Source organism: Anolis sagrei, chromosome 2, assembly GCF_037176765.1.
Source record: "Anolis sagrei isolate rAnoSag1 chromosome 2, rAnoSag1.mat, whole genome shotgun sequence".
NCBI classification, from domain to species: Eukaryota; Metazoa; Chordata; class Lepidosauria; order Squamata; family Dactyloidae; genus Anolis; species Anolis sagrei.
The window spans coordinates 289988241-290000725 of NC_090022.1; the positions used below are offsets into that span (position 1 = coordinate 289988241).

Sequence of the window (12485 nt, forward strand, 5' to 3'; positions counted from 1 at the left end):
TAAACTACCTTGAGTTGCCCCTTTGGGCTGAGAAAGGCGGTATATAAATATGGTAAATAAATAAATGAATAATCTCTTGTTGTTTTTGGTCCTCCATCTACCAGGTGGTGGTGTACTGCCCATTTACTGGCATCGAACAGACATTTCCTTGCGGGAAATGGCTGGATGAGGATGAAGGTGACGGACTGTTTGAACGGGAGCTCTATGAAATGATTTCACTGCGCCAAAAGAGGCTGAAAAGTAGGTATATAAAAGAGGAAGTATTGAATGACATTGCTAATTATTATATAAATCAGTGGTTCCCAACCTGTGGGTCCCCAGATGTTTTGGCCTTCAACTCCAAGAAATCCTAACAGCTGGTAAACTGGCTGGGATTTCTGGGAGTTGTAGGCCAAAACACCTGGGGACCCACAAGTTGAGAACCACTGATATAAATGTGTCAGAGTTTGGCGGTGCACAGCAGAAGGATTGCTAGATCAGCAGACACCGTGTTGTAAAATAAGGACTCTGCAGGCTTTGAGTTACAAAAGAAACTAAGTTTTACTAAGCACATTCAATAGACACGTCTTACTACAGCGAGCTACAATACAGGAACCAGTCAAAATGAAAGTCTCTTCACATCTGCTTATCTCTTCTCTTCTTGCTGAGACTGGCTACTCCCTTCTTTTCCCAGCAAGAGCAAACATTCTCTTACTTCTCAAGGTTACTTAATCACAGCCTCATGATATGAACATTCTTCACAGCATTTCTAATACACAGTGGAATCCATATGGGAAAAATATAGAAGCACATTTAAAACACATACATAACTAAATTAATCCTGACAAAATGAATGTTTCCACCAGTAGATCTCTCAGGTTATCATACCTTGGACATGTCAGGATAATATATGATTCATTGGGAAAGGTGATAATGTTTGGTAAAGACACAGAGCAGCTAAGATCAGTCTCGGGCACACATTAAAGTGCATGATAATGAAGAAAACTTTCCACATGAAGGCCCACATGAGGAAAATCTGCAACACATGCACAGATCTCTCTTTTCTTGTTACACTCACAGTTCCCAAAAGGCTTAGGATTCAAACAGATTTCTCTCTGATCCAGATAGTTTGCTGGGGGGAGGGGGGTCCTCTTCTACTGGAAGAGGAACAGCATAATAGGCTTGTGCATGGATTCATTTTGGACATTTGCCTTCGGCTTGTTTGGAAGCCCGTAACAACATGGGCCCCACAGACATTTTTTGTACCAGCCACAACAACAGTGGCTGTTGAAAACTGGCTGCTTTTGGTTTCTTTTGCTCACATGTGGAGTGTGAGGAGGGAGGCAGCTGCTAGAAGGAAAAGGATCCCAGGAAGTGAAGTTTCTTAAGCCCTCCCTTCTAACTTGATTTGGAAACAGAAAGGAGATTGAAGTGCAAGGAAGTAAGGCACCAGTTCTCCTTCCCGGGACCTCCAAATCAAGAGAGAAGGGAGGGCTTTTTAAAGGAAGCCGAGGGTCGATCCCTCTGCCTTCCTTGAGAAATGGGAAATCCCCTTAAATGCCCTGGAAAAAGAACTGTGAGATGTGTCTCCTCTTGAGTAGAAACAGCTTTAACAAAGCATTATGCCCAGGTCTCCTCTATAGACAGAGGGGAAAGGATCGCAGAAAGAGTGGTATCTTAACTCTGATGCTTTTAATCTAGGTCTTAATGAAGGATATAAGGCCTAAAATGATGAGAAGGAGAGCCTGGGAAGGTCCCCTCCCATAATGGGTTGGATAGAAAGCAAATCTTTTGGCTTCCCAGATTGAAAACTGATTTCTGTCCTCCAGAATTTGAGAGGCTCCCGAAAAATGGATCGGGACCCTCTCCGAAATCCGGGACAGATAGTGGTTTATCCAGATTGCACAAGACTACAGAATAAGCTTTGGCATTCATGTGGAAAGTTTTTCCTACCATGTGAGTAATGTCAACACAGAACAACAGTCTTCAAACAAAAGCAGGCAACCTGGTCAATGTATTGTAGCCTCTTCACAGAAAGATTCAAATGCATCTCCCCACATTCCTTTGGTCTTCAATTTTTTTATTCCTCCAGCTCCATCTTTCACACACCTCCTTCACAATCACTCAACATGTCTTCAGCCACATCATATATATCTTTCCATTGGATTAAAGGAGTATGCTTTCTTTGCTCCAAGGGTGGGACTCACTGCCTTCCTCACACTCTTGCAGAGGGTTACTGCAAGGTTACCGCCTGTCTTAGGAGAAGACCGCAAAGCTGTAGTAATGAGCCATTTTACATCAAAAGTTCAGACTCCTCTTAGTCATTTTTGATCTCTGTCTAGTTTTTCAAAATGCATCCCAGGGGACAGCAAACAGAATTCTTAGACTGACAACCTCCCAATCTAACCTTATGGTTGGTGACAACAGCCTTTTGTAATTCCAAGGTGTCTATATGGTAGAATGCACAATGGAGGACCTTCTCATATTGACACCAGAGGCACCCCAAGTGGCCTGCTTCTGGTCAAAGGAAATCAAGTATAATGCCAAGTTTTTAACTTTGTTTGTGTTCTTTTAAATACATTTTAACAGTACTCTCAATTTGCTTCTCTTTATAAATGTATATAAATAAAAATGTAATGTTCGTTTGTGAACTTGACATAACTCAAAAACCACTGGACGAATTGACACCAAATTTGGACACAAGATACCTAACAACCCAATGTATGTCCTTCACTCAAAATTTTTATTTTTTCATTTGGGAGTTGTAGTTGCTGGGATTTATAGTTCACCTACAATCAAAGAGCATTCTGAACCCCACCAATAATGGAATTGAACCAAACTTGGCACAGTTCTCCCATGACCAACAGAAAATACTGAAAGGGTTTGGTGGGCAGTGTCCTTTGGTTTTGGAGTTGTAGTTCACCTACTTCCAGAGAGCACTGTGGACTCAAACAATGATGGATCTGGACCAAACTCTACACGAATACTCAATATGCCCAAATGTGAACACTGGTGGAGTTTGGGGAAAATAGAATCTTGATATTTGGGAGTTGTAGGTGCTGGGATTTATAGTTCACCTACAAGAGCATTCTGAACCCCACCAATAATAGAATTGAGCCAAACCTCCCACACAGAACCCCCATGACCCCCAGAGTGGGCCACAGTAAGGTATGGCAGTGGACGGTGAGTCTATATAAATAAAAATGTAATGCTCATTTGTGGGATTAACATAACTCAAAAACAATTAGATGACTTGACATCAAATTTGGACATTACACCTCTAACCAACCAACGAGTGACCATCACTCATAACCCCCCCCCCCAAAAGTGGAAAGGACTTTAAAACACAAAAAGGCTAAATGACAATACAGCACTTGCATGAAAACGACTCCCCCCTCTCCCCGTGCAAGGGAAAAGAAAACAAACAGCCACCTCAGCAGTCCTTGCCCATTCCTGTGCTTCAGTCACATCAGAAGGTTGTGGCCCTCAATGATGATGGCAGTTGGGAGGAGCAATGAGGAGACCTGAGGGCAATGTGAGGGCACTAACCCTGGAGCCCTTGCTCTGCAGAGAGCTGGGACGGACCTCTCTCAAGCACTGCCTTTGAGCCCAACTCTTTTCTGGCCTATGTCTAGAGGGAAGGAATGAAGGGAGGGGAAGGAAGGAAGGAAGGAAGGAAGGAAGGAAGGAAGGAAGGAAGGGAGGGAGGGAGGGAGGGAGGGAGGGAGGGAGGGAGGAAGGAAGGAGAGAAGGAGGGAGGAAAAGAGGGGGGAAGGGAGGAGGGAAGGAAAGAGGGAAGGAGGGAAGGAAAAAAGGAAGAAAGGGAGCAGAGAAGAAAGAAAGGAAAGAAAGGTAGAGAAGGAAGAAGAGAAGGAAAGAAGGAGAGAAAGAAGGAGGGAGGGAAGGAAAGAGAGAAGGATGGAACCAAAGAACAAAGGAAGGAAGAAAAGAAAAAGGTAGAGAAGGAAGAAAGGAGAGAAAGAGAGAGGGAAAGAAAAAGGGGGAAGGAAGGAAAGACGGAGGGAAGGAAGGAGGGAAAGTAAGAAGGAGAGAAAGAGGGAGGGAAGGTTGGCCACATCAATGCATACGGGTACAGCTAATCAATAAATAAATCTGAAATCAAAGTAAGCCCTGGAACCTGCCCAAAGATTTGTTGATCATCCAATTGCTGTGCCATTTTACCTCTTGTTGGCTCCAACCTAAGCCTTTACAGGACCCGCAATAATAATAATAATAATAATAATAATAATAATAATAATAATTTATTTATACCCCGCTACCATCTCCCCAAGGGACTCTGTGTGGCTTACATGAGGCTGAGCCCAAAATACAACAATACAAGAAAAAACAATAACAATACAAGCAATTTAAACAACAAAACAGTAAAACAATAACATAAACATTATCAAATAAGACAACACACTTTAAAATCTATGGGTAGGCCAAATGTAATTAAAATTAAAAAATAATGCTGTCATTGGTGCCTGGTCTGGATTTTCTCCCTTTGTGATCGGAGCCAGCAAGGTTGGCCTTGGAAAGGCAAAGTATCAGCTGCAATCCCAGAGTCCCATCTGTGTCCCCCCAAAAAAGCTGTAGATTTATGCCTGGTGTGCTGTAGCCATTTAACCTGAAGGACTGGAAGATGATAACTGAAGCCTTAATTCACACTCTGCACAGAAAGGGGTGCTTGGCAGTCATTTGCAAAGTGAGCGCACCATCTACTTTTCTCTAAGCCTTTTTAAAGCTTTCCCACTAACGGCTTATTACTATCTGATGGGTTCTTTGCCACCTGCCTTGGCATTAGTCAATTGGTTACAGTTTGCTTATGACCTCCAAGATGGCATGCAATAACTTTGCACTCACTACGAAAACATTAATTGTAAACGATCTTCACCTCATATCTAAATTTTCTTAGCATAGCAGTCATCAAATCCCCTATGAAGCATGGAGACTTTTCCCCTTGTTTTCTCTCAAAGCTGAAATGTGTTCATCAATTTCTTGGCTCCCTCATAACCTGGTTTAATAAGCATTACCTGTTGATAGTCTCGCTTTGGCACTTAAAGGGAAATAAACTTTGTATACAGCAATAAACATATATTCCCATTATTGTGAGCATAAATACCACAATCATCAATTGTCGCAACCATCCCAAATTTGAAAGCCAGGGAAAATCCCAATCATTATCTTTCTTTATATTGTGTGCCAAACTCTTGTAACCCTTTTATCTTTCTTTCAGTCCATCCGGTTAAAACAATACCTTCTCCCAAATTCTTTGGATCCATGATTGTGTCTTAATGATTGATAATCAATACCTTTGTCTTCCAGGGCAGTCTTTCTCATCACATCTAATTCCATTGGCAATAATAATAATAGAATAATTATAATAAAACTATCTCCCTGATGGGACTCAGGGCGGATTCCAACATAACAATGGCAAATATTCAATGCCTACATAAAACACAAGATACTAACAGAAAACCCCAGAAAAACCCCACATATAAAAGTAACATTAAAACCTAACATCAAATTAAGACCTAACAGCAGTAAATTAAACCTGACACCAGGCCCGTAGCCAGGATTTCGTTTCGGGGGGGGGGGGGGGGGGCTGAATTTTTCAGGGGGGGTTTCGGGGGGGCTGAGTTTCGGGGGGGGGCTGAGTCTGAGTGAAAGAGGGGCTAGCCTAGCAAACCTTTTGTATCGTTACCCCAATACCCCCATGCATATGGGATATATTGAGTATGGTGATCAGATCATGACATGAATAAACATAACAGTTTAAATAATGCACCAGTAAGGCCTTTTCGCGAACCACCATGAGAATTTCGGGGGGGGGGGGGGCTGAAGCCCCCCGAGCCCCCCCCCCCCTGGCTACATGCCTGCCTGGCACCAATAAATTAAACTACATGTAATCAGACAAAATTCTGTAATAACATAAATCTAAACAAAACATCCACATTAGTGTACAACAGCCAGCAAGGGTTCACAAAATGGCATGGGTTGGTTATGTAGTCAAATGAGGTCATTGAGCTGGTCTGGACCAGGAAAGCCTAAATACGAATAGTTCTCAACCAGTGGCCCGGCAGTGATCTCTCAACTATCTAATCCCCCTTGTCTCCAATATGCTAGTGAGCAAAAGTAGGTATTCAGTTGCTTTTTAAAGGAGAGTAGGGAGGGAGTCAGTTTTATTTCTTTAGGGAGGGAGTTCCAGAGGTGGGGGACAACCACAGAGAAGGCCCTCTCATTCCCACCAGCTGTGCTTGGGATGGGGTTGGGACTGAGAGCAGGGCCTCCTCCGATGACTGCAGTGCCCAGGCTGGTTTGTAAGAGGAGATGCATGTGACGGCGCTTCTGGTGCCACATGTATGTAAATATATAGTTGAATTGTTTGGTTATCTATAACTGTCTATCAATGTTGTTTTACATCGATTGGATTGCTCCCCCAGCTCAATTGTTTGGCTCCACCCCTTCCTAGGGAGGAGGGCAATGCTTTCCTTTTCATTCTTTAGGGATTTTGGCCTGCATCAATAGGAGCATAGTGTCTAGATCTAGGGAAGTAATGCTACCCCTCTATTCCGCTTTGGTTAGACCACATCTGGAATATTGTGTCCAATTCTGGGCACCACAATTCAAGAGGGATATTGACAAGCTGGAATGTGTCCAGAGGAGAGCGACTAAAATGATAAAAGGTCTGGAGAACAAGCCCTATGAGGAGCGGCTTAAGGAGCTGGGCATGTTTAGCCTGAAGAAGAGAAGGCTGAGAGGAGATATGATAGCCATGTATAAATATGTGAGAGGAAGCCACAGGGAGGAGGGAGCAAGCTTGTTTTCTGCTTCCCTGGAGACTAGGACGCGGAACAATGGCTTCAAAGTACAAGAGAGGAGATTCCATCTGAACATTAGGAAGAACTTCCTGACTGTGAGAGCCGTTCAGCAGTGGAACTCTCTGCCCCGGAGTGTGGTGGAGGCTCCTTCTTTGGAAGCTTTTAAACAGAGGCTGGATGGCCATCTGTCAGGGGTGATTTGAATTCAATATTCCTGCTTCTTGGCAGGGGGTTGGACTGGATGGCCCATGAGGTCTCTTCCACCTCTTTGATTCTATGATTCTATGATTCCACCACCAAAAAGCTCAACAGATGGACGTGCAAAAGGCTTGGCTCAAAGCCCTTGGTCAAGTCATTTCTTATCACCAATTCTCAGGTTTATACCCTTAAGATTCATACTTCATGCCCAGCTCATCTGGACGATGTTGAGGAATCTTTAGCGCCTTCAAACCAGTGCTTTGGCATCAAGAGGAAGACTTTGTGCCTTCAATATAGGCGAATGGACTGGGGCTGTGAGTGTTCCGACCTCATAGCCATTGAGGAAGAGGGAACTTGGAAGCTACTCAGCTGGCTTTAAGTGCCATGACTCAGTGCTATGGAATCATGGAGGTTGCAGCTTGGTGAGGCATCAGACTCTTTAGCAGAAAAGGATAAAGACCTTGTAAAGCCTCAACTTCCATGATTCCATAGCACTGTGCCATGACAGTTAAAGTGGTGTCAAACTGTAGCAATTTTACACCTCCGGATAATGTGTTATGCTAAGATTAAGACTGGATGGTTGATGGTATGTTATCAGTTTGCCCATAATCATATGCCCACCAGAGTGACAGGCGGACCCTTTACGAGGGGGAAGTTATCCCTATTAATGTCAACTAGAAATGATTTGGCTGATGAAATCAAAAGAACCATAAACATTAAGAGTGCACTGTCTCCAAGATGTAATGGTCATCTTACATTGCTGAGTAATGTACAGTTGATTTCCTCAACCATTTTATTTTCTGGGATAGCAACTGGGTTCAATTTTATGTTTATTTATTTATTTATTTACTTCATTTGTATACCGCCATTCTCAGCCCTAAGGCGACTCATGGCGGTTTACAACAAGCAAAAACAAGGCGAACAATCAAGGCAAAAATTCAATGCGGCATCAACAAGGTACTTAAAAACAGTTAACACAGAAACAAATTAAACAATTTAACAGTAATAAACATTCAGTGGTGTCTCATAACTAGAATCATGATCCAAACTCGTCAGTCGTAGTTCCATTTCCTGAAATTCATTGCACTGCTTATTCAAACGCCTGTTCAAATAACCAGGTTTTCACTTTCCTCCGGAATACCATCAATGAGGGGGCCAATCTGATGTCCGTGGGAAAGGCGTTCCACAGCCGAGGGGCCACCACCGAGAAGGCCCTGTCTCTCGTCCCCGCCAGCCGCACCTGTGTTGCAGGTGGGATCGAGAGCAGGGCCTCCCCGGAAGATCTCAAAGTCCTAGTGGGTTTGTAGATGGAGATACGATCGGATAGGTAACTTGGGCCAGAACCGTTTAGGGCTTTATAGGCCAAAGCCAGCACTTTGAATTGGGCCCGGTAGCAAATTGGTAGCCAATGGAGCTGGCGCAACAGAGGGGTTGTATGCTCCCTGTGTGCCGCCCCTGTTAGTATCATGGCTGCCACACGCTGGACCAATTGAAGCTTCCGAGCCGTCTTCCATGGCAACCCCACGTAGAGAGCATTGCAGTAGTCTAAGTATTCTCTCTTTATGTGCATTCTAAGCCAGCATTTAACCATATTCATGAAAACAGCCAAACAGAGAACATCAGTTCTGTTTTTAGACACCTTGTGCCATGTGTAAGCTGCCCCACATCCCTTTGAGGAGATGGTGATGGGATATAAGAAGAAAGTTATTATCATTATTATTATTATTATTATTATTATTATTATTATTATTCTGAACCTCATCCATGTGATGAGGTCCCTAAGCAAATGTATTGATGATAGAGTAGCATGGAGATAGCAGTTAGCAACCGCAATTGGTGCAATTGCTCCCAGATCATTGGTGCTTTTGTCCCTAGTATTGGTATTTTCCATTTAGGTGAACATACTAAGATAGTTCACTTAACTCAGGAATTGGGAGAGGAGAGGATTGGGAAGTGTCTTCCCTTTCTAGGTGCAGGCAAATGCAAGCGTTTGCAACCTCTCCTGGATTGTGTGCACTTCCACATCAATTGGTTTTGGCCATCTTGAGCACACTCTTATGTTGCTTGGCCAAAACTACTGTAAGGAGGGTTCCCATCTTTAGAACAAAGGAATGTCAAAACTATAAGACCAGTCTATGAATATCCCTGTGGGAAGTATTCTCTCTTTATGTGCATTCTAAGCCAGCATTTAACCATATTCATGAAAACGGCCAAATAGAGAACATCAGTAGCAGAAAGTCACAAGGGTGAAAAGTAGCAATTGAGGAGAGGTGCTTGCACTTTTGGGTTTACAGAAGGCAGAGATGCCAGAAGAATTAATAAACAGGGAAGCAGCTTGGAAAAGAGTGGACAGATGCAAGTGAACACGCAGTTTCCCATTTCTGAATTTCTAACCAGCTGTTCTCTACTTATTCAAAATGGATCTCTAAACTCTGACTCATAACTCTAAACTCTAAGCCCTTGTAAAGCATAATTCCTTTCCTCTAAATCAAGAGTGGAGAACTTCATACAGTTTAAAAGTTGTATGGCTGGATAGGCCCCTGAGTTGATGCTGGTTTTCCTATTGTCTCAGGATGCATCAATAGTATACTACTACTACTACTACTACTACTACTACTAATAATAATAATAATAATAAACTTTAGTTAATACTCTGCCACCATCTCCCCAATGGGGATTCTGGGCAGCTTACATGAGGCCAAGCCCAACATCATCTATATAAATAAAAATGTAATGTTTGTTTGTGGGATTAACAGAACTCAAAAACCACTGGAGGAATTGACACCAAATTTGGACACAAGACACCTCACAACCCAATGTATGTCCTTCACTCAAAAATTGATTTTGTCATTTGGGAGTTGTAGTTGCTGGGATTTATAGTTCACCTACAAACAAAGAGCATTCTGAACTCCACCAGTGATGGAATTGAACCAAACTTGGCACATCCAACTCTCATGACCAACAAAAAACACTAGAAGAGTTTGGTGGGCATTGACCTTGATTTTGGGAGTTGTAGTTCACTTACATCCAGAGAGCACTGTGGACTCAAACAAGGATGGATCTGGATCAAACTTGGCACGAATATTCCATATGCCCGCATATGAACACAGATGGGAGTTTGGGGGAAATAGACCTTGACATTTGGGAGTTGTAGTTGCTGGAATTTATAGTTCACCTACAATCAAACAGCATTCTGAACCCCACCAACGACAGAATTGGGCCAAACTTCCCACACAGAACCCCCATGACCAACAAATAATATTTAAGGCCATCCTGTCCAACTCCCTTCACCAGGGTAAGAAAACGTAATCAACAGCAAGAAAATACTGTTTACCCACACGTATAAAGACATTACATATATTAGAAATCAACACATTATTTTCCAGATCACCAGACTGGATCACACCAATGCGTGGCAGGGGATGGCTAGTATTACAATAAAGTAAAACCAAAACACAATAACAACACAGTAAAATACATACAGCATATGAGTACAAAGATAGTAAAGCAAAATCATACACAGTAAAATAATATAACATAGCTTAACAATGAGCGGGCTGCATGTGCAAGATAAAAACTATGATATCAAAAATACTAAAATCAGGATGCGATAGAGATGGAGCAGATTGTTTGTGGGGGAGAAACACATAAAGGAATGAGGTCATAAATATAGACCTTCATACAGGTGGGGAAATATACTCTGGAAACAAAAACCGTTGAGGGGGAGCAACTGTATATGATAATATGGCTACTCTCCAAAAGCCCATCGGAAAAGCCAGGTTTTGCGATCCCTCTTGGAAATTTCTAAGGTGGGGATCTTCCTAATCTCATTGGGCAATGAGTTCCAGAGTCCCGGGGGGGGGGGGGGGTGCACAGTAATATAGAGGACATTATCCTTTCATAGTTTCTAAGAAATAGCTGTGTCGGTCTCTTGTAGCATAAAAGGAGGAAGGGATTGGATGGAGGAAAAGGAAGAATAATGGCAGTCCCTTTAAGTTGAACTGGTTTTGATTTCAACATGGGCTTTTGTGGATGTAAGCCCACTTGTTTGGCTACAGTAAGCAAGTGCTATTAAGCTCTCTGTCATAAAGCATATTTATAGAGTTTTATAAGTGGGATAGAATGCAATAGGACACAGAAAGATGCCCTAGACATTTAGCACTAATTGATCAAGCTAAAAATCTGGAAGACCTGTATTGTCATGAATGACTTTTGTATGACTTTTAAGTATAGGTTCTTTTTTTTTTTGCAATTTCCAGTGTGAGAGGGTATATCAGATTAGAAAAAAAAACCATTTAGACACTCGACATTCACACCGCATGTACACACATTCATCTACATGCATCCAAATATTACCATATCCTTTTCTCTCTCCTTGGAGAAACACCTGTTAGGCCAGACCCTGATTTCCTGGAGCCTGCCAATGCATAGTTCCATAACTTCCATAATGCCATAACTTCAAAATGCTGAAATGCCAAAATTTCTTCCCTAAGAACAATGCCAAGGACCAGATCTCTGTTTTCCATACAGCAGAACCTGACTCCCTGCACAAAATCTAAGACTCCAAAAGCTCACTTCTTCCTCTTCCCTTGAGAAAGAACCCCCAAAGTGACCAGACTGCTCCCGTGCAAATCTGCTACTATTCATAGGTACACTATCTCTCTCCTTCCCATGGAGCAGAGCATAGCGAGTGAACCAGACTCCTCAGGTCGGTCACACTTTGTGCATTATTTGACTGAGTCTTTTATAGGAATATTCTGTTGATGTAGTCCCAAAGTTATAAATTAATGATAGCCGTCTTCCATCCTGGCCCCATCTGTTTCCTGGCCAGGTGTTGACTCTGCTTGATTGGTGTTGACAAACACAAGGCTTGTGTTGACTTCCTTCTTAACATAAGGAATGTTGCAAACATTTCCTTAACTTGAAAGAACCATTGTCACAGTTCTTATCAATTCTCATTAGCAGATTTTGATGGCAGTTCCAGCAAGCAGGTAGTTATTCACTGTAGGCCTTAATATTATACTGGTGTTTCCAAAATTATTAACTCCAACCACACATCCTTCCATTCTTCCATTCATTCCCACACATCATATTAAATTCATATTTGTCAAATCTGCACATTGAATTTCTTATGACAGTATCACCTTGTCCAGCATTCTGAAAATTAGCTATGTTGACTTGGGATGCTGGAAGTTACAGTCCATTAGTCTCCGGAGAGCCACCCATTGCCTGCAACCCCCATTGGTGCAATGGGTTAAACCCTTCGGCTGGCAGAACTGAAGATCGATACATCGGAGGTTCGAATCTGGGGGGGGGGGGGGAGCACAGATGAGCTCCCTCTGTCAGTTCCAGCTCCCCATGCAGGAATATGAGAAAAGCCTCCTACAAGGATGGTAAAATATCAAAACATATGGGCATCCCCAGGGCAATGTCCTTGCAAACGGCCAGTTATCTTACACCAGAAGTGACTTGCACTCCTAAAAAAAA

At 42.6% G+C, this 12485-nt stretch overlaps 1 protein-coding gene across 1 annotated transcript in view; it reads left to right on the forward strand.

The window, feature by feature from the left end:
- The window catches only part of LOXHD1 (lipoxygenase homology PLAT domains 1), a 269577-nt gene that overhangs the window by 51249 nt on the left and 205843 nt on the right, over positions 1–12485 (forward strand). The window contains exon 9 of the mRNA XM_067464668.1: positions 105–240. Within this exon, the coding sequence (XP_067320769.1) occupies positions 105–240 (136 nt within the window). The remainder of the gene's footprint in view (positions 1–104; positions 241–12485) is intronic.